The 22426-nt window shown below is 44.8% G+C and overlaps 1 protein-coding gene and 1 long non-coding RNA gene across 3 annotated transcripts; one reads left to right on the plus strand and one right to left on the minus strand.

The window, feature by feature from the left end:
* Positions 1 to 1441: 1441 nt before the first annotated feature.
* On the plus strand, positions 1442 to 4569 carry Gm46981. Of its 2 annotated transcripts, XR_001785407.2 has the most exons (3): positions 1442 to 2116; positions 2730 to 2889; positions 3745 to 4569. It is a non-coding gene; the product is annotated as a predicted gene, 46981 (long non-coding RNA). The 2 variants fall into 2 exon arrangements; XR_003956545.1 differs by lacking the exon at positions 1442 to 2116 and having other exon boundaries at positions 2442 to 2889.
* Positions 3518 to 22203, minus strand: Sult6b2 (sulfotransferase family 6B, member 2). The gene is made up of 6 exons (NM_001145390.1): positions 21983 to 22203; positions 19429 to 19613; positions 15579 to 15705; positions 8335 to 8429; positions 7865 to 8051; positions 3518 to 4177 (listed from the first exon to the last, which is right to left on the minus strand). Exons 1-6 carry the CDS (start codon positions 22125 to 22127, stop codon positions 4044 to 4046), a joined length of 873 nt encoding a protein of 290 aa, NP_001138862.1. The 5' UTR covers positions 22128 to 22203; the 3' UTR covers positions 3518 to 4043.
* Positions 22204 to 22426: the final 223 nt, after the last annotated feature.

Raw genomic sequence — 22426 nt, forward strand, 5'->3', positions numbered from 1 at the left:
GCAATCCTGCTCCAGTATGCTGGGATTACACGAATGCAGTACTGTGCCCAGCTGCCTGCTCTTCTACCATAGTTTGTCTTTCTTCTTGCCTTTCTGTTTGAAGACAAATGATTTCACTACACTCAGATTAGATTATCTTAGATTATGTAAATAGTAACTATGCACTGTATACCTTAAAAGGCCATAAGAAAGGACTTTTTAATGTCAGCTCACACATTCATGTTTACAGGCCCAGTGAGATGAAACATTGGACCAGCGTGTCTTCACTCACCATTGAGCACGTCCATCCTGCAGAAGAGAGGAGGAGCCACTATGGGGAGACAGGAGGCAGGCTGAACACTCTCAGTAAGACTAGGAAGAAATGACTAGCTAGTCCAGTGTGTTGGAGCTTAAACAGAGTGGGGCGGGAACAAACAATGAGGTTTAAATGCAGACATGAAGCATTCAGCAAATACAAAACCAGGGTTGTGGTATCAGAACTGAGCTTTCTGGAAGATTAAGAACTGGAGCTTGTCTGGGAACCCAGATCACACCCCATGGTTGTCGCACATCTACTTGGCTGGGGTGGGCTGGTCCGAGCCTGGTGAGCATGCAATGGGAAAGGATAGGACGCTTAACTAGTAAGGGCAAGAGATAGACATTTACCTTATAATACAAAGCTGGAACGGCTAAGAGTCGGAAGGAAAATGGTGTGACCCTGGAGTGGTGACCCTGGAGAATCCATAGGAGAAATGAAAATGGAGGGCAGGACATTGGGAGTGTCAGCAGTGTCAGAGAAGGCTTTTGGAGAGGGTTAGATACCATCATGAAGGGGAAGCCGGAAGAGGAACTCAAGTCTGAACATGAAGGCAGGAACTGAAGCAGAGGCCAGGGAGGAGCCCTGTTTCCTGGCTTGCTCCCGTGGCTTGCAGCTAACTTTCATATACACTCCAGGACTATCTGCCTAGGGGTGGCATCACCCACAGTGGGCTGAGCTCTCCTACTCAATCAGCAATCAGGATAAAGCCCCCAGGCTTGCCTACCAGCCAATCCGATGAAGCCATGTCCTCAGTGAGAGTCCCTCCTCCCACATGACTCTAGCCTGTGTCAAGTCGACAGAAAACTAAGTAGCACGATGCGCATCTGTTGTGTTTTATAAAAAAGAGAAAGAAGCCGGGGATCTGTTTGGTAGAGGCACGGTGTGGTGGGGGGGAGGGGGTGCCTCTGCGGGCCCACTCTGATGCATCCCTTCTCCCTGAGGTACTAGCTATATGACAGATATAATATAGAAATAGTGTTTATTTATTATTTAGGGCATTGGGAAGAGAGTTGAGGAAGTAGTAGAGATGAGAGAGAGAGAGAGAGAGAGAGAGAGAGAGAGAGAGAGAGAGAGAGAGAGAGGCTGGCCATGAACACGTGAAGAAAGAGGGTGAGGGGAATGGGGGAAGAAGAGAGGAAGAGAGTGAGGAGGGGCAAGCAGCCCCTTTTATAGTGAGTCAGGCACACCTGGCTGTTGCCAGGTAACTGTGAGGAGGAGCCTAGAAAGAATGCTGACAGCATCGACCTGCTTGCACACTCAGGACACCTCATTCTCATTCGCACTGGGGCCCCGGTCTCCCCCTCAGCCTCTGCCAGGGCCCTGCTTCTCCATCCCCTCTTTTTTCCTCTTTTTGTGTGGATCATGCTGGTACATGAAACATCTCATCTGCCTCCTTCTAAAAGGTTCTCTGTGGAAACCTGCTAGAGACAGTGGTTTTCAGCCTTCCTAATGCTGTGACCCTTTAGTTCCTCCTGTTGTGGTGACCCCCCCCACCCATAAAATTATTTTTGTTGTTACTTCATAACTGTAATTTAGCTATTGCTATGAACTGTGATGTAAACATCTATGTTTTTCAACCCTCTTAGGATGCCCCTTATGAAAGGGTCAGTCAACCCCAAAGGGGCTGCGACCCACAGGTTGAGAACCACTCTACTAGGCGGATGCTTGGAGCCAACCATCAGGCTGAGCTCAGGGAACTTGGTGGGGGCACTGGCAGAAGGACTGGAGGAGCGGAGGGCGATTGCAACACCATTGGAAGAACAGCCTAGGTTGGCCTGAAGACCCAGTTCTCCCAGAGACTACACCACCAACCAAGAAGTGTGTACCTGAAGGGACCTTTGGCTCCAGATACATATGTAGCAGAGAATGGCCTTGCCCAACAGCAACGGGAAGGGAGACCCTTGGTCCCCAGGGAGGTTTGATGCTCCAGAGTAGGGAGACGGGGGAGCGGTAGGGTGGGAGAGTGTGGGTGGATGGGGGAGCACTCTCATACAGGCAAAAGGAAGGGGGGAGGGCTGATGTTGGTTGGGGGAGGGTGGCACAGAGGTAAACAGGAAGTGGGATATCATTTGAGATGTAAACAAATGGAATGATTAATAATAATAATAATAATAATTTAAAATTTCAAAGAGAGAGAACCACTCTGCTTCAGTTTGAGAAGAGAGAGTCTTCAAGCTTCCTTCTGTGTCTGTGGCACGCATAACACTGACTGATCATGGACAGAGAGTTTAGATTCTTGGTTACATCCTTGGGTTACTGACTATCCCCAAATTCTTATCAAAATTGAATTACAGCTTACCAACGTTACTTTACAGATCTAGAAGAGTAAAATGCCATGAGATGTTTGTCTGATCTTACTTCGGGGGGGGGGGTCCTTCTGTGCTATGAGGAGATATTGCACCCTTGTGGGACTTCCTTTCTTCCCTCTCAGTCTCATCCGTCTCCTGAGCCTGACTCTGATGGTCTCGTCCACCTTGGTCACCAAGAGCAGGTGTGAAGTCAGCTCTGCCATGTGTCCTCCTAGCTCCAGTGAGAAAGCTGCACCAGATGACCTTGCGTTGACCTTCAATATCATTATTTACTTGAAGAAGGTATGTGGCTATAGCCACTAGAAACCATTAGAAATGTTATTTCGAAGGTAAGAGCTGCACAAAGTCAAAAAGAATGCTCTTTATTTGTAACAAATGCATGTGCACAGAAGATTTGTACAAACTGAACTTCTTGCAGAATTATCAACTATATACAAAAGACCCCAACAGATTGGTCACTAAACATCCACCTAGGTTCATAATACACTTAGGGTATAAAAATCAAAGAGTTCAGCTGAACTCAGCAAATCAAACTCCCTCTTTGAGTTCAGCATTAGGAGCAATCATAGTACAATCTTGATTTCTCAGCAAGGCTTAGGAGATTCTACTACAGCGGCTGTCCTGAGAACTATGTGGGTGAACACTGAAGTTCACGGAGGTGTCATTACAGTGCTCTCTAGTGGAGGGCATCGGTAATACACCTTACAGAGAGCTGCAGCAACTGGATTAGTGTTAGGACCCAGTCTGCAGGAGAGCATGCCTACTCAAAACACTATAAAGAACCAGAAGCGTAGAAACCTAACAGGAAAGTCCATTTTCAAAATTGTAAAATGAGAACATTTGTAATTTGTGGTAACATTAAGAAAATGCAGGCGTGCGCAACCACGTTCACCAATGAATGAGACCAGGTATTGGGTTTCTCCCGCTTGAGAAGATAGTATCTGTTGTTATTGTGGTTTCGAAAAGTATTTCTCACAGACACTTAGAAATATTGAAATCAAAACGTTAAGATACAGGCCATGATTGACTAAATAGGCAGAAAATAAAATTTTCTCAGGTATGTGACTTAATCCCTCTCGTCCTTTCCACGTCTGAGCAGCTGATGGAGGATTTGCAATAACCGCTCTTTCTGCATAGGAACCAGCAGAACTCGCTGAAAATGGACTGAACAGAGTTCAACGACTGGAGAATTTTATGCCCCCCCCCTTTATTAATAATTCTGCTGTCACCAAATACGATGAGAATAGAGTCTCGTGAGTGCCGCTTTTGACACATTTTTGAAGTACGTCTTTTTCACGGAAAGAACTATCTGCTTTCCACATCAATAAAGCATATTTACATGTTTCCCAGGCGCCACGCGGCAGAGAACGAAATCCACTTCACATCCCATCTGATTGCGCGTACTCCTTCATGCATCTGCGATTGCGCGTACTCCATCACGCATTCTGCGAATGCGCATACTCCTTCAAGCATCTGCCCACGTCACTGTTTCTCATCTTCTCCGTGAATAGTTCATCAAAGACCCTGTTCTGCTTCGGAGTGAAGTAGTTTATCCAATCACCCACCACTCCTGGAAAGACAGGAAATGTATCAGGCAAGAATCAGTCTCTACCCACAACACTGACGGAAGAACTCTGCCAGCTTTGCGATCAAATGGGAGTGTTTGGTCTCTTCTGTGAGGGCTGCATATTAATTTCCACAGTTTATAACTATTTATTTAGAGAAAGATTTAAAATAAATAAATATTTTTTTCTGGAGTAGGCCAGGACGATCTAGTCTAAATGTGACCCAGTAGTGTGAGCACAAAGGTAGCTCATTGGTTTGCCCCCTTGCGAGCTTGCACAGTGAGAGCTGGTCTGAGACTGCACCGTAGGAATGGGTAGCTCACCTTAATTTCAGAAATGTCTTTTCTATAGAATGAATAGTGGAGAACAATAAACATACAGAAGTTTTCCATACAAAGCATTTGATGATGAATGTACATAGTCTGCCAGCTTCTCTTAATTTGAAAAAAATCCTGTTTTTAAGTCCCCCCCCCCCAGAACTGCCTTCCTCACTTCCAGTATGCTGCCCTTGTCAAATTTGGGGCTCAGGTTCCATCCCTGGAGTCTCCCTGTCATAGCACCAACGGCGCATTACTTTATCGCTACACTTGTTCTCCGTGGTCCTTTGTTTCTGATTAGCTTATAAACTCTTTCAAGCTAGGGGCTATCATGTACTCTTTGTGTGTAATCAAGAGTAGACATCTTAGCGGGGCTGTGGTGGTGCATGCCTTTAATCCCAGCACTCGGGAGGCAGAGGCAGGCAGATTTCTGAGTTCGAGGCCAGCTGGTCTACAAAGTGAGTTCCAGGACAACCAGGGCTACACAGAGAAACCCTGTCTTGAAAAACAAAAACAAAAAAACAAAAAAATTTAAAAACAACAACAACAACAAAAAGAGTAGACGTCTTATGTCATGTGTTCAGAAGACACACATGGCTCCATTGAACGCAGCACAATGTTACCTCCAGAAATGAAATGTATGATGTTCTAGGGATGGCTCCTTTCTTCACATTTTACATACTTTATTAAAAACACATATATAATATTTTTAGACATGGTCATATTCCATAGTTGGCTTGGAACATACTATGTGGATCAGGCTGGCCTTAGATTTGCCTGCTGCTGTCTCCAGAGTATTGGAATTAAAGATGTACACCATCATGCTCAGTCCATATGAAAATTAATATACTGAGATCATATTAAGAAAGACATTGTGAATCTGAACTTAGAAGACTGCGGCCTGTGTACTAAAACTTGCTCACCATTTGGTTTGGTTTGGCTTGGTTTTCTTGTAGCTGATGTTGTTATTTTAAAGATTACATTATTTCATGTGTATAGATGTATGTCAACACTGGATGTGTCCAGCAGACACCAGTCTTCCACGCTCACATCCAGTGCAAAGAAACCATACACAGGTGAACCTTCCATGCTGTTAGTTACAGGTAGTGCGGATAGAGTTTCATCTGGGGATGTTCTCCAGGGTTACAACCACAGAAGGTCAGGAAAATAACCATCACAGGGTTGTCTCTCTCTCTCTCTCTCTCTCTCTCTCTCTCTCTCTCTCTCTCTCTCTCTCTCTCTCTCTCTCTCTCTCTCTCTCTCTCTCCCCCTCTCTCTCTCAACACGAACAGCTCATTCGGTGTGCTCCTCTCTGCTCTTCTTTTTCTCTTGTCAAGCCTTCCCACCATCCACCACACACTACTGTGGAAACTGCTCAGAGCCCATGAAGAACTGACAGGTTGCCACGCGTGCCTGGTCTTGGCTTTCTGTCTAATTCTGGTCCAAATCTTTTCTTGGCTCCCTTGGGCTGCTTCATTAGGGTCTTCTGTCACTCCAGCTCTTGGCTCGCACCCAGACTACTCTGCCTTGCCGCACAAGCTGCTAATGGCTCCCTGACTGACTTTTCTCAACTAATTGTAATGCGAGCAGGGGTGGCTGACAATGTTTCTCACCTAAACAGTTTATGGCATCTTGCTTGGTTCTTCTGTCTCACTTCACTCACTTCTAAGCATGTTTATACTCTGCCGGTGCCACTATAGTACACAGACCAGCTTGTGCTAGGTCCCCTCTTCAACCAGGAACAGAAGAGGATGGGAAGAGGGAAGAGGATGGGAGGGGAATGGGAAGGAGTGGGAGGGAATCAAAGGAGATGGGAGGGTTTGGAAGTGGAGAGGAGGGGATGGGAGGGGAGAGGAGGAGAGGTAATGGGAGGGACAAGGAGGGGACGGGAGGGGTTGCTTCTCATGAAGATTAAGCTCTCTGGCACCAATATCTTCTCTCCTTCATTGTGCTTTGCACAGGCCCACTGCATCGCAGCACACTGTTGTGTCTTCCAGCTCACACAAAGTGACTGTGTGAGCAGCTGTGGTTTTGACACGCCCCTTCGCTGGCATTGGCTCTCCCGGTGGTTCTGACCCCGCCCCCTCGCTGGCATTGGCTCTCTTGGAAAGCCATCCTCACCTACCATTTTTATAACCGCTTCTCAAACTTTCAGTCCCGGATCTACCTTGAAGAGGATCTCTTCCCTTACTGGAGGCGTGTTTTCCTGCCCCCACACCCCGACCCACATTCATAGTCACAGATGCCTGCTGTTAGCACTGTGCATTCCTGTCTAGAACATGAATTTCTGGAGGAGAGATGCTATGTTTTATTCACTATTTGCATATTAGCTCTAGAATTAACAGCTTATTAATACTTGCTGAATTGAATGCTTGCCTCGTTTCTTAGCTTTGGTTTTGTGACTCTGCATAAATAAGACTAAATTTCAACAATAGCAAATTTGAAAAGTTAGGGTAATATTTGTTTTACACAAGAGTTGGCAAATAGTTGCTTGGCATTGACTATATTCCTTTGGGACAAGAAGGGGAATAGACATTTGCTTTTTAGTTAAGAATCAGGCGTGCACATGTACTTAAAACATTCTGCCTTTGTAAGTTGTAAAACATTTCTCCTGTAGCTAGATAAAAATTTACACACTTCAAAACAGTTCTAGGGGCTGCAGAGATGGCTCAGAGGTTAAGATTACTGGCTTGGTGGTTTACAACCAACTATTTAACTCCAGTTTTAGGGGGTTTAATGCCCTCTTCTGACCTTCTTGGGAACTGTAACCACATGGGGTAGATATATATGCAGACAGAATACTCTTGCATGGAAAAAAAATTTTTTTAAATATTCTACTTCCAGATATTTCCTACTTGCTTCTAACTTAAATCTGGAGACTTAGTGGGGGAGATTTAATTCCCTTTCTTGTATTTCTATACACATTGAAGGCTTGAAACGTAACTGCTGCCATCCTTCTGCACGTAGAGGAGATTGGTTCCAGAGTTCTCGAAGTCTCCAACATTCTGAGATGCTCGTTGCTGGTACAAAATGGCACCTAAGTTATATAAAACCTCCACGTAACCTCCTCACACATCCTCCCATTACCATCCACTGTCTCTACATCACTTATTACAACTTCAACACCACATACATAGTGGGGCGGGGGGGGCTTTGCTGTTGCCTAGGAAACAATGAAAACGGAAGTCTGCACATGCTCAGAATGGGCACAGTTATCTCCGCAGGATTTCCAGTCTTCTTGGCTGACTCCCAGATGAGCAAAGAACCTGTTTTAGAAACCGAGAGCCAAGCGATCCGCAGCAAAAGCCTTAGCTGCAGCCCCTTCCTGCCCAGCCACCCACCCCCCACCCCGCCCACAGACCTTTATCCACAGACCTTTTCTGAACACCAGGTTCCTGTCGGACGTGAGGGCACAGATGACGTGATTGGGATCACAATTTTCTTTGGCCGCATTACTTTTCATTTCACTGAATGACGTACTCCGAGCGATCTTAGCCATCTCGCTGTCATTCACGTCGATGCCGAGGAAAGCAGTTATTTTCTTTAGGCTCTTAACAAAATCCTGAGCGAAAACCAAGTTAAGTGAGCAAGCATGCCTCTTAAACGCATACCAATTCATTCCTCTGAATTTTAAGGCGAAATCCACCCATTGTTCTGTTTGTTTTGGGCAAGGTTTCTCGGTCATCCTGGGTGGTCTAGAACTCACTATGTAGACCAGGCTGGCCTCGAACTCACGGAGATCTGCCCGCTTCCGCCTCCCGAGGGCGGGGATAAAGGTACACACGCCCACACTCAGCGAGTTCTCTCTTAATTTGGTTCCAGCAGCTGAGCTGCTCGAGACTTACTTTTTTCATTTCTTCATAGAAGATGAATAGGACATTTTTATCGTTTTTGTGTTCTTCCCAACTCAAAACGTGATCAAACCAGGAACCATACACAACTGGAAGAGAAGTGCGTTAGAGTTATTGTTTACAATGATGGCGTACCCGGCCTGGCCTCGTCCACCTCAGCACTCGCCCACGTCTGGAGAGAGACTACCCAGAAGACCCCATTTCACTACAATGTCACCCCGGGGAGTGGCTGCTGCGGGCCACACCTTCACAGTCCTGTGGGCCTTTTTTTTTTTTTTCCTTATTTCTAGTAAATAGTTTTTATCACCATAAAAAGTAGTAGCAAAATCAAAGCTTACATTTTTCTCAGTAATTACATTCTGCACTTTTAAAGCTCTTCTAAGGAACCATCAAAAATCAGTCATTTTCTTTAAAGGGTCATTCATAATTTCAGGTTTTTTGCTTTTTGTTTTTTGGTTTTGGGGTTTTTTGTTGTTCTTTTTGTTTGTTTGTTTGTTTGGTTGGTTTTGGTTTTTCGTTTTTGGTTTTTTCGAGACAGGGTTTCTCTGTATAGCCCGGGTTGTCCTGGAACTCACTTTGTAGACCAGGCTGGCCTCGAACTCAGAAATCCGCCTGCCTCTGCCTCCCGAGTGCTGGGATTAAAGGCGTGTGCCACCACGCACTCGGAAGGCAGAGGCAGGCGGATTTCTGAGTTGGAGGCCAGCCTGGTCTACAAAGTGAGTTCCAGGACAGCCAGGGCTACACAGAGAAATCCTGTCTCGAAAAACAAAAACAAACAAACAAAAGTTTATAAACGTTTTCCCTGGGCTATGATCTCACTATATAGCCCAGGGTAGTTCTGAGACTCATGGTACTTCTCCTGCCTCAGCCTCTCAAGTGCTAAGATTATAACCATGAGCTGCCATGCCCAGTTTTAAAACTTGGTTTGTAAAAAGGATCTTATGATGATTAGTGATCATTAACAATTAAGATGATTATTATTTTATTTGACTAAAAGTTTAAACTAAATTAAAAGCATAATAAATTTTGAGAATATTCTCGACAGACCGATTCAGCCTTAGGAATGTCTCTGCAGCTGATAGCATCACCACATTTCCTTGTCAAATGATAGCCTAGAAAATGTCCCAAGTCTCAAAAGTCATTACATAGAGCCTCCCTAGCAGTGACGATTAGAAAACAAAGCATGCTCTAGTCCTCTCTGGACACCAACTCAATTGAACACGATTTATAAAGCACAGTAAGTTTAAACGCATCCTTCCAGGGCTCAGTATCACCCCAAAGGCAAACTCTAGCTTGTGCCCTCCATGTCGAAGACGCTGGCGTGGAGAACTCCTGACGCCTACTCACTCAGAACACAGAGTTTAGGAAACCCCGAGTGCCTGCTAGACACTGCATGAGATGTTTTGAATAAGAAAGCTTAGAATTAATTATATATGATAGCATATCATCACAATATAATTACCTAATTAACTAACTGCGATTTTTGGTGATTTCAGATTTTGAGGAAACAAATTGCAAGTGCATATATATTTCTTTTTATTAATTGATTCATTCTCACAATAACATTTCATTGTGATTTTTCATACATGTAGAGGATTATTATTTGCTATTTTTTATTTGCACACACATGCACACACACATTCATACACATGCACACACACTCACACACACTCATACACATACATTCATATACACTTACATGCACACACACACACACAAACACACACACACACACACAGTCACCACTGAAGTCGAGAATCCTCATAGGAGAGGAAACACATGGTGTTTGTCTTTCTGAGTCTCGCTTGCTTTGCTGTGTCTTTTTAAACCAGGAAGTTCTGGGGCGGCTACGATGCCAACACAGAGTTGGCCTTCTACCCAGGCACCCCAGAGAAATGGACAGTAAATTCCTCAAAGAGTTGCTAGCTCTTCCTTATCAGTTCTTCAGGCTGTACTGGAGTCCGATCTTATCGAAGCATTGCCCAAATGACCACCACGGCAGTGGAGGATCGCATGTCTAAGACTACCCACCCTTTTCCCAGACTCAGATGCCTGCAGAAGGAGGACTGCTTTTTCTCTCATGCAGCCTTAAGGAACAAAGCCTGATTTGATCCTAATCTCAAATCAGCGGGGTCTCAGACTAAAGTCGGTCTGCCCCCTCTGCCTCCTGCCAGTACCCACAGGCCCCACATGGGGCCATCGACCACAGCTCTGATGCTGCCAGAAGCCTTCGGACTGACAGAGAAGCCTGGCTCCTGCAGCCGGTGACAGCAATAGACTGAGTCATGGCCACTGGTTAAATGGAATCAACCTTGCCCATTATGGCTTTTTCAGAAAGAAATTAATTGCAATGTGCATTTAAGAATGACTTTCAGAGTCTGGGCTGCTCATAATTTGAAAAGCAGCTGTTCTGTTTGTCATAGAAGAATATATATTCCCTCTTTCTCCAAAAGGTTGGAGGGCAGCTGGAAGAATCGAGATGCTATGTTGCCTTCCCGGCTAGCAGGAAAAAGCACATTACGACTGCGCGCAGAGGAATCCCTAAAGGGTAAGATTTTTCAAGTGACAAACTGAGTTACATTTAAAACCATGAACCCTCATTTTCCAAGTCATTAACAGCCCTTTACTATAAAGAAAATTCAGTTTCTAAAATAAAGGCACACCCTTCTTTGAGGGGAACTGCTTTTCAGCCTACCCCTCATCTTTACAGTCACTGCGTCCTCTCTCCCCACTTCTGCCTTTAGCTTATGCCTGGATTGTATTCTCCTACCAACCAAAACTCCTCTTCTCCTGAATGCCCGTGGGCAGAGCTGGCTCAGGCTCACCCAATCTATATGTCTGAAAAATAAGTCAGAAACTTTGCTCACTAGAAACTTCCAGAACTCTGCCCCCTTCCTATAGAACACAAGTTTCCTTGGGATGGTATGTCCTTCGAATAGTAACCCCCCAGCCCCCAGTCTTCAATCAACCTGACCACGCCACCAAGGTCACTGAGGACACTGACCGTCAGCCACAGTCATCTGTGTTACCCCTGTCTTGCGACAGCTGTGATGGCTTTGCGGAACAGCTCCTACGGTTCCCTACTGGCCCTTTCTGTCTCTGCTTCCCTCTGGTTGGCTCACTCCGCTGTCTCCCTGGCAATGCTCCCCTGCTACTTTAATGCTTATTTCAATAGACAAGAGAAGAAAAAGCCACTCAGTATTGAAGCAAGACACTTCATCATCTTCTCTCTCTCCTGCTGCTGTCAGTGCTGCCACAGGACTTTACGGCTCTGTATTTAGACTCATGATATGTGTTTCCAACCTGTGACCCCACGGCTCCCTCCCCACCTACGAGCATTATGTTGATGCTCTATCCTATGCGCCAGCTGTTTCTGCCTTCTGCCGGATAGCAATTATAATGCATTTCTTAGTTTCTAGAAATCTCTCTGAAAATACAGCCACTGTATTATAAAGCAAAACTTTCCGGAACTGAAGGCCTAGGAAATACACAGCTCTGATACAAGGTTTGAAAGGGAGCTAGAAGTGTAAAAATGAGTCCAATGTTCAGATATTAGTTTAATTGAGCTATTAATGTGGCTTGATATCACCAGAGCATAATTTATAGTTACTGTTTAACTTGACAAAGTACTACCAGGAAGGTAAAGTGGATGGTTAATTACATAAATGTCTGTCTGTATCTTTACCCTCCTGCCTTTTTATATAAGCAGGAGCTGAGTGTACATAGGAAAACCAGCCCAGCATATTCTAGCACCTTCATCATAAAATAACCTCCTTGATGCACACCTGCCTCCGTGTGAAGCTACTAGAAAGTCTTCCATGACTAGTAGAATAGCTGGATTTCTGCAGTGTCCCGAGGCAAGTACTCCAGTTTCAACTCTGAACGATCCTATAGGTGGGCCGTTCTGTTAGTCTTCTTTGTAGGTGAAGCACGGCTCTCTAAATAGTTGTGAGGCTGTCCAAAGTCACGAAGGATGACGTGCAGACCAGAACTGATGCCCTGCCTTCCACCTTAGCCACATCTCTCTACTACACCATGTGCCGCAAAAGAAGGAACACTGTCTCCGGAGTCCTTCAAACTCCCCTTGCGTGTGAAACACACCCATGCATGTACGCATCTGCACAGCAGCATCAGCAATTCTGTTGCTACCCTTCCTGTGGTTTGGTGACGACGTCTTTCCCCTGAGATGGTGTCATGTAGCCTCTGCTATCCTTGAACTTGCTGTATAGCCCAGGATAATCTTAAACCCCTAGTCCTCTTCGTGCATCAATCTCCCAAGTACTGGGATTATATATCTGTGCTCTGACTTACAAATAGAAAAAGCGAAGTTGCTGCTCACATTCAAATAAAGCTTTTAAATGGCAGACGGTGAGGACAGGGCTGACGCAAGATGACGTGCCCAGGGTTGACGCAGGATGGCATAACCCAGTGGTAGAGTCATTATAGATGCGATCCCATTGCCACTAAATATCTATTCATTCACCCAAGGTGTAAGAGAAATGCCTAGGGTGTTTTTCCAACCATCCTCTGCCTCTCTTACCAGGATGTCTGCGTAAACGGTGTGGTGCTCGCTGGCTGAACATTTCCCCAGCACCTGTCAGCCTTGCTACATTCCGGTCCGGCCCGGACTGGCCCTTTGTATGGCTATGGCCAGAGAAAACCAAAATGCAGGAGAGGAGTGGGGTTACCCTGGTACTGCCCTGGTTCCTCTACCTCACCCGGGTGTATTCACCTTCTGGGTGCAGTCATAATAAGAACATGGCCAGGTTGGGACACAGGCAAGGAGACGGGAGGCAGCCGCAGTCTGCAAAGTGGGAAGCAAAAAATAGCATGTCTCCTCTTGAGAAAAAGCAGACTTGGGGTCTGTTCTGAAAAAAAAATGTGTGTTTAGATTCTGCTTATTCTAAAGATAGAGTCGGGGCAGAGCGAGGCACGCTGACCATCTTTAAATATTTAGAAGATGATCAGGCAGCTTTTTAGACTGAACACATTGTGGCACCACGGTAATGGGAAAGATTTTGGAATAATAATTAAATCTTGGTTCTACTCATTATTTGTTATGTATCCGTGAGTGAGTTATTTGGCATCCCTAGTTTGTCACCCCTTGGAGCTGTAAACTAAGGATAATAGCACCTACCACACAAGTTCTGGTGAGGGTGAAATAAGGTAATATTTACCTAACACTTAGCTAAGTGTCTGTCACATGGGAGTCACACAATGATAAGAATGAACCAGTATGTGGGGTGTGTGGCCCTGTGAGGTTAATGGTCGGGGCTGGAGTGTTCAGGCTTAGCCTACAGCATTCTTGGGAGGTCGTGGGAGTCACATAAAGGCCAGGTGTGTTTGAATCATGTAAAGTACTGAGCAGCCCTGGGACGTCACGTCACGTCACAATTCTGCTAGATGTGGCATTTGTTAAGGGGGAAACTACATCGCAAGGGGTTGAGTCGCACAATCCCCGAAGCGGGGGGTGGGGGGGTGGGGGGGAGTGGAGGTGGGGGGGGGCTGTCAGTATTGATCTCCGGTTAAGGCTAGGCTTGCTGCACCCTCACTGAAACTAACTGGGAGAGCTGAGAGTCTGGCAGCAAAATTTAAAATATGTCCACTTAGCGCTGGCAATGTTTGCACAGGGGTAGGGCTCAGTGGGTGCAAAGGAGAGTGCATGACGTTGGAGGGGGAGAGGGGGTAGAGATAACAACGGGAAGAGATGGGAGAGAAGTAGGGAGCAGTCACAGTCAAATGACATTATTCACAAGGGTGAAATCCTCAAACGCTAAAAAATTTAAAACTCAAAAAAGTAATATATAAGTAGGTTCTTTGACCAAGGTTAGCAGTCCAGGATGGAGTGGGTGTGGGGCATTAGCAGAAAGTCAGATACTCCAGGCTTTTAGACTGTCAACTCTTTGTGACTTATTCTTTAAGTGAAAGTTGTTCACTAAATGCGTAACTAGGAAAGACTTACAGAGACACCCAAAAGCGATGGAGTTCTCTAAGCACTCGCCATTTTAAACTCCTGTCTCCTAATTTCTTCACTGCATTGGCATACTATCGTTGTTTAATATTTGTTTAAGAATTGAGTTTTCAGCTGGGCACTTGGGAAGCAGAGACGGATCGATCTCTGAGCTCAAGGCCAGCCTGGTCTCTACAGAGTGAGTTCCAGGACAGCCTGGGCTACATAAAGAAACCTTGTCTTGTGAGGGGAAAGTTAAACATTTTTAAAGTTCTCTCCAACATCACTGAGTCAGAGGGAGAGGAACAAAGGCAAGGCAAGGCAAGGCGGGGTGGCTGGACCAGGGGCCCTGAGCGCTTTGTCAGACCAAGTCTCACGCTGCTTCGAGGATCAGTTGTTTTCTGTTACCTTTCATGAAACCAACTTGCTCATGATTAGTCCATTGGTTTCTTTGGGAGGATTTATGTGTGCATATGTATTTTATTTGTTTGTGATATCTACCTCCAGGCTACCTAACCGACTTCCGCTGAGTGTCTAATGACCTCGCATGGGGTAAAACAAAACAAAACAAAACCAAAAAACAAAACAAAACAAAAAAAAACCCCAACAAACTCTGGTGGTATATGAAAAAAATTAAGATTTAATTTTTTAATTAAAAACTAAAAAAGAATTAAGAAGAAAAGAATCAATCTCTGTTTTGAAGATTTTACAAGTAGCTTACAAGCATGCTCCTACCCACAGGCCTTCAGAATGACTCTGAAGTGATTAAGAATTTGCCTTAGAAGAACCAAGGACTGCTCTCTTCAGAGCATGAGTGGAAACCGGCAATTAGGCTCCATCAAAAGGTGGGAGCGAGCTTTCATTTTGGGTGAGAAAGTTCAGCGGTATTTAATGAATTCTAAAAGGTGGTTGTTAGGGCTGGGCGATGGTTCACAAAGCATTGCTGCACACGATACCAGGACCTGAGTTTGAATCCCAGCACCCAGGTTACAAGACAGCAGAGTGTGTCTAGAGGCAAGTCAGTGATCTCAGCCCGGCCGAGGTGGAGACAGGAGGGCCTCTGAGGTCCCTGGACACCAGCCCCCCTCCAAGCTCAGTGACCTCAACTCAAGGAAGGAAGGTGGGCTTGATAGAGCATGGCACACAATGTTCTCCTTAGGACTCTACACACCAGTGCATGAGCACACACACACACACACACACACACACACACACACACACACACACACACACACACAGAGTAAACAAACCCAATTTAAAATAAGAAAGTGATAATTGCTATATTTACCATCTCCTTTGAGGAACAGCTCTAAAAACGCAGCCCATGTTTCCGTGGAAGGGAGATTGGGGTTGTCCCTGTAGTAGTGGAACATGGAGACGGCTGTATCCTTCGGATTTCTGACGATGTAGATAATCTGTTTCAAAAATACAAACAATTTACCCTAGGATAAAAATAGCCACAACACAAAATATTTCCCAAAAGAAAATTACAGGTAAAACTTATCTATGCAAATTCCACCGTTTTCTTTCCCTTTCTCCCTCTCCCCCTCCCCCCTCCCCCCCCAATAGCATTAGCTGATGACTAAATAGGCCCTGTGCTTCAGTCTCTGGAAACCCAGTGTGCATAAGACTCATCCAAGAAGAATGTTAATAAGGACATTTTTATTCCAGAGGTCCTACAGGTGGCCTAGCTTGCTGTGTTTTAAACCAGCCCCCAGTGGCTACTGGTGCTCACAGTCCAATGGACAGCTTTTTAAACCATTTACTAAGTGTGGTCCTATCTTTTAGAGCCAGGCATGGGAGAACCTCTATCCATTGTTAGGCAAAACAACTTTTTGTTATCTATATATTAGGCAACATTTGCACACAGCAAGATTTTTTCCAAACTGTCTTATTGGAAACTACTCTTATTGGAAAACTAAGGTCTGGACCTTCCCTTTTTGACAATTTAATTCTTCGCCAGAAGAACTTCTAAGATTTCCTCCCAGTGCCTAGGAATACAGCAACTATAATTCAGTCCACAAACATGTATTCAGTGTGTGCTGAATACCAGAAAATATTCAATGACTTGGCTCCAAGGGTGTATCAACTAGAAAGACGGGAAGGATTTGAGCCCTCTCTCAGTGTATAGTTGACTGACAGGCAGACAATCAAATGTTCTCTTGACAATAGAGCATTGTAGGAGCTCCAAGACAGGATTACAAAAGGAACAAGAAGAATCTTCCAGAGATCAATAGAAGAGCTAGGTAATGGAGCCTTTCTGATCATAGTCAACACTGCATAGGCTAAGGACGAGATGTTCTCTGATTTGTAACGACAGTTCGGACAGACACAGTTTACCCAGATAAGGCAGAATTCGATGTTAATACGCTGCTATCTTTCAGTAGCATGTTCATAGTCTAGATGTGTGTGTGTGTGATCCATATGAATGCTGGCCCCGCTTTACTTGAGAGACGTGTAAAGGTCAATGTGTCAGGAATGAAGAACAACCTTTACCCAGCCCCACCCAGGACACTCTCTAGCTTACACTCTAATACGAAGCAACCTCACAGACCCCGGGCCATCTCTTCCTGTGCCAGGCTTCCAGAGCAGAACCTCAGAAACCCAAGGCTTACTGAACTCACTTCTAAAACTCCAAAATGGAACACAGTAGCAAACCTGATGCCTGCACTGAGGAGCCAGACACAGCTGCGTGTCAGAGAAGCAAGTCTCTGAAGGAGCCCTGGAGTGGTGTATGTCTGCATTACAGACGCGGGGAAACAATCCAGTCAGGTTTTATAGATGTTGGAGTAAACTGAGAAGCCTGAAGAGTCACTGGAGGAAGTTAGGAGCTATAAAGAAAAGTCAGGGTGGTACTCTAGGAGAGCCGGGGCAAGGGACGTTAGCTAAAGCATCATGGGGAAGTGGAGAGATGGCTTAATGGTTAAGAGCCCTTGCTGTTCTTCCAGAGGACCCCAGTTCAGTTCCCAGCACTCATACTGGGCAGCTCACAGCTGCCCATTATTCCAGCTCCAGGGAGATCTAATGCCTCAGGTGTCCTTGGACACAAGCATGTGCGCACACGCACACACACAAACACACACACACACAAATAACAAAAGGAAAATCATAATTAAGCATCCTAAAATGAATAACAAAATATAAATTTCAAACTATGGATTTTCCTAACAGAAAGAGAGTGAGGGAAAGTACAGATTAAGAAGTAAATACAATTGTCTGTGACTCCGACCCCCCTCTTCTGCCCTCCCAACCACACATACCAGCTACACATGAGGTGCAAAGACACCCATGAAAGCCTACCACCTATAGACATGAAATGCCTTTTTAAAAAGCAGAACAAAAGGCCAAGTGAAACTGAGAGGTTTGGAGGAAGGGACATTTAGAGGGACATTCGGGTCTGATCAGCCCTGCAGAGGTAGGGAAAGTTCAACTGGCTCTCAGGCCCTCAGGACTAACCCACAAGTACATCCACGAAGGACCTACATCTTTAATTATATGCAGCATTGTGTCATGAGCCGATAGGAACAAGGTGTGCAGCTTGTGTTTTAATGGACAACCAGGGGACCTGCAATTGACTTAGATAAGAAAGTATTTGCTGAGTCATTTAATATCACTCCTGTCTTCTGGAGGAGGAGGGCAGAGGCTCAGTTCCTTCCCATCAGTGCCATTCAGAAAGGGTACACCTTAAGGCTGCACCTTCAGGGTAGAGGGGACCTGCCTCAGCCTCAGGGTCCTTGCTCAAGTGACCTGCGACCCACGTGTGTCCTATGTGTGGGACAGACACAAAACTTCCCGGCTGGTAATGATTGTTTGAGAATGTCATCAGTTACTGGAATTAGATATACTCTTCCCCTCCCTCCCTCCCTCCCTCCCTCCCTCCCTCCCTCCCTCCCTCCCTCTCCAGTGTTTCTTCCATGTCTCCTCTCTCCCTCTCTGTTTTGTATTTAACCCACTCACGAGAAAAGCAAGTGCCTTACTGCCTCTGTCTTTCTGTTTGACTCCCTCTCTGACTATCTCAGAAACAGCCTGTTGGAAAGGAAAATGGTTTGTTGAGTTTTGCAAATGTAATTTAGTTAAGCTTCCATTGTTCTGACAGACAGAGCAAAGCCCTGACGCCCAGCCCTGATTGGCTGTGTTTACTTGTATCTGTATAGGAGAGGGGCCAGCGCAGAGCTATGGCCACAAGATGACTGTGGAAAGAGGGTCTTCTCTCTGTCTGTACCCTGTGCACAGGTGCCTTGTTCTGATTTGTACAGTTAGACAAAGGCTGACGTGGTTGGAAGAGGCTTCGTTTCTGGGAACTTTATACATGTCTTGTTTCTGATTTCTAAACATTACTATTTTTGTGCTTTACTTCTGATCAAAATGTTCCTTATCCACATATTCCTAAAGATTACAGTGAATGCTGGCACCATATTCTAGAAATTCACTTTTCTTGTTGGGCTATTTGCTCCTAGTATTGTTTTTCCTATGTAGCTACGTTTCAAGCAAATTGAGAATATTTATTACACATGAACTAAAAAGCATGCTCTCTTTTTCCCTTTATCATGTAAAAATACCTCCGTGAAAATGTAAAAGAGGGAGAGAAAGCTGTGGAAACGGAAAGTGTTCTTTCAAATTATAATTGGCTTTTAAAAGAACTATGACCCATGAGTTAATAATGGCTCAAGGACACCATCCTTTAGCATTTCTTCCTATAATAACTTTTTCCCAGAAAAAAATAAAATAATTAAGTATAAATAGCACTTGCTTTGCTACCAACAAGCTCCACGACAGGGCAAGAACCTAAGGGCCCCAGAACTGGAGAGACTGCTCAGTGAATAGGAGCACTGTCTGCTCTGGCAAAGAATCAGGTTCAGTTCCCGGCACCCACATGGTGGCTTACAACTGCCTGTAACTCCAGTTATAGGACAACGTAGTCTTTCTTTGGGATTCCAACACCACTGCCTGCCCGTGGTGCACATACATAGCTGAAGGCACTCACACTTGCACATCAAATAAAAGGAAAATGAATCTTTGGGGGAAAAAAAGAACTGAGCATCTGAGGCTGCCCCTGGGCAGCAGAACCCAGCATCCCGAGGCTGCCCTGGGAAGAAGAACTGAACATTCCGAGGCCGCCCCTGGGCAGCAGCCCCCACCTTGCACTGCTTCTGTTTCACAGTCACAGGAAGCATTTCATAGTTCAGATGTGTCGGGATAGCTCTTCTCTTAGGTATCCTTTTCAGCTCTTCAAATTTAGAAATGTCTCCCAATTCAATAGGAGAAGTGAGTGTGATGCCAGCGTCGGGAATGCGCTCAATGACTTCTGCCAGCCAATGGGTGCCTGCACACAAACAGAAAAGAGAATGCAGTTTTAATTACATGTTGCAGCCAAGCACTGAGAGCACAAGTAGGTTATGTGAATTCGGCAAGTGTGACTGCTGTGAGCAGTCCTGACTCTCACACCCCTGGAACCTGGTGAAATGCTAACCTGGTTTGTGGAGTAGTTTCCCTTTACAAGAGTGCAGAGGTTTGCACAGGACACTTGCTGTGTCCTTCCCTTAAAATAATTTGTTAGTGCTCCCTTCTAGACCCTTCTGCTCACCAGCTCACATGCGTGTTCCCTAATGTGGTTCCCAAAGCCCACAAGCTCTTCTCCGTTTATAGGCTATCTTCTTTCCTCTCAACCACCCCTCCTCCGCAGTTACTCTCCCTTTTTGTCTCCCATGGAACCCAGCCCCTTCCTCTGCTAGAACACACATCAGAACACAGTTACTATGGCATATGTGTGTGTTCACCTCCCCCTTCACCTTTTGAAGAGTGACACATAGATCTCTCTGTATGAGTAGAACAGTATCTGTGCAGACCAAGCACTTAAATCATAAATGTGCGTCGTATTCAGAGAGATAAAAGGCTGATACCATAGACTCTGAAGAAAGCACAGAGTTCTGTTTGAGTTTCAGTGTTTTGGAAGTGGGATGGGGGTGGGGATGGTGTTGTTGTAAATTGAATCTGTTATTATTGTATTTGCACATAATGTGAGGGAGTGAATGTCAGAGGACAACTTTGCACAGTTGATCTTGTCTTCTGCCTTTTTCGGTGCTCCCTGGATCAAATTCATGTGCCCAGGCTAACACAGCGAGTGCTTTAAGCCACGTGCCTGCCATCTGGTTGGCCCGGTGCTCTCATGTTTGTTTGCAATACGGGGGGGGGGGGATTGTTATACATGGGATGACACAGGGGACCGAACCCTGTTTTCCTTTCATGCTACACAAGTGCTCTTCCCTGAGCATCCCTCCCCCACACCCAGCAGAGAATACAACTCCACACTTTGCTGAAGCAAATGATAGCTGTAGCCCAACTTTGCAGCAGAGAAGCTGAAGCTTGGGGGTGGGGGTGGGGGAGGCATTTTGTTAATTGAAGACTATAGCCTCAAGGAGGTTAAATCCGGCTAGTGTCTTATTTCATTGTGATTTCAGTGATGTGTAACATGAACAACTTCATGGCTGAACAATAAATACTCTGTCTTGCTTTCTAAGTTTCATGTTAAGTGTACTTTACAAAGGTCTTTCTTTCTTAGATTTATTTATTTTATTAGTGGGAGTGTTTTGCCTGCAGATGTGTGTGTGTGTGTGTATCTTGTGAGTGCCTGCTGTCTACAGAAGAGGGCATCAGATTCTCTGGGATTGAAATTGAGCAGAGTGTGTGTGTGTGTGTGTGTGTGTGTGTGTGTGTGTGTGTGTGTGTTCTCAAAACCCCTGACCTTTGTGCACTTTGCTTCTTCCCACACTGATGACCCGATCTAACTGGTGACTACACTGCATAACTGACTGGACGTGGCTGCTCGTTGTTGAACACCTTAACTGTAGCCACCGTCTCTATGTGACCACTACTAAGGAAATTGTAGCAGGCAACTGGATGTTACATAACAAACAAAATTATCATAGAACTAAGTCCAAGAAAGTACAGAGTGGCATTACTTACTCAATGACACCCATGGGTGTACAACTCTGTACGAATCGATTCTGAAGTAAAACTTTAGCAGGGAAAGTATTTACGGCTCTTATTAGTGTAGATGAAAAAAGTTATAGACAATTAAGTATGAGCTGAGCAAAGGTTGTTTAGTCATCAGGACGATCTGGGCAAGATACAATGGGAATCTATCACATAGCTATTTTGCTTATTTCATATGATATATCAACATTTGTGCACCTTCATAAATCAAATGAAGAGGAAAACTTTAGCAGAGCTTCAATCATTTCACTTGAGTCTTTTTAAAGTAAGAAATCTAAATCCTTGAAAGTCATCCCCCCACCCCCAAAAAATGTCTGAGATGGAAACAAAAACAATGTTTCCATTACTGTTGCTTCTCTGTATCTTATAGAACACTAAGTAAATGGAAACAATGTTTCTACCTCTTACTGTTGCATCTCTGTATCTTATAGAACACTAAGTAAATGGAAACAATGTTTCTACCTCTTACTGTTGCATCTCTGTATCTTATAGAACACTAAGTAAATGGAAACAATGTTTCTACCTCTTACTGTTGCATCTCTGTATCTTATAGAACACTAAGTAAATGGAAACAATGTTTCTACCTCTTACTGTTGCATCTCTGTATCTTATAGAACACTAAGTAAATGGAAACAATGTTTCTATACCTCTTACTGTTGCATCTCTGTATCTTTTAGTACATTTTAGGGGGAAACTCACCAGATTTTGGGTAGGAAACCAGAAATATGTCATCTTCTCTAGCATCAAAAGAGTCCAAGGAACCAAGGAGTTCTTCTGAAGACATGGTAGAGAAGAAGATGCCCATGTACTTATGGAGGAGACTTGGCTGACTCTGGCATGACATCTTCCACTGACCCTATTAGAGGCTGTATAGTCAGCACAGTCCCTCCACAAGCCACAGACAAACCTGGCCCTTGGTCACAACCTCAGCAGAGTGGCAGAGGAATCTTGGTATCTCCAAGCTGATATTCCATGTGTCTATATATACCTTTTGCAGCTCTCTAGAAGAATAATTTTTAAACCACAACTGAGCCAATGTCTATTATAAAAGTCATGTTATCTGAATTTTTCTGATAACACAGGTTACAAAATGTGTCCTTCCACTCAGTTCAGGCTCATTTGCATAGAAAACTACCAGGCAGC

The sequence above is a fragment of the Mus musculus genome, chromosome 6 (genome assembly GCF_000001635.26).
Source record: "Mus musculus strain C57BL/6J chromosome 6, GRCm38.p6 C57BL/6J".
Taxonomy (NCBI): domain Eukaryota; kingdom Metazoa; phylum Chordata; class Mammalia; order Rodentia; family Muridae; genus Mus; species Mus musculus.

Coding starts and splice junctions, on each gene's coding strand:
- Sult6b2 (NM_001145390.1), bottom strand. CDS start 22,127: ATGTCATGCCAGAGTCAGCCAAGTCTCCTCCATAAGTACATGGGCATC. Junction 15,706..19,428: donor TGAAACAGAAGCAGTGCAAG/GTGGGGGCTGCT, acceptor TTTTTGAAACAG/ATTATCTACATCGTCAGAAA. Junction 8,052..8,334: donor TCTATGAAGAAATGAAAAAA/GTAAGTCTCGAG, acceptor GTTTTCGCTCAG/GATTTTGTTAAGAGCCTAAA.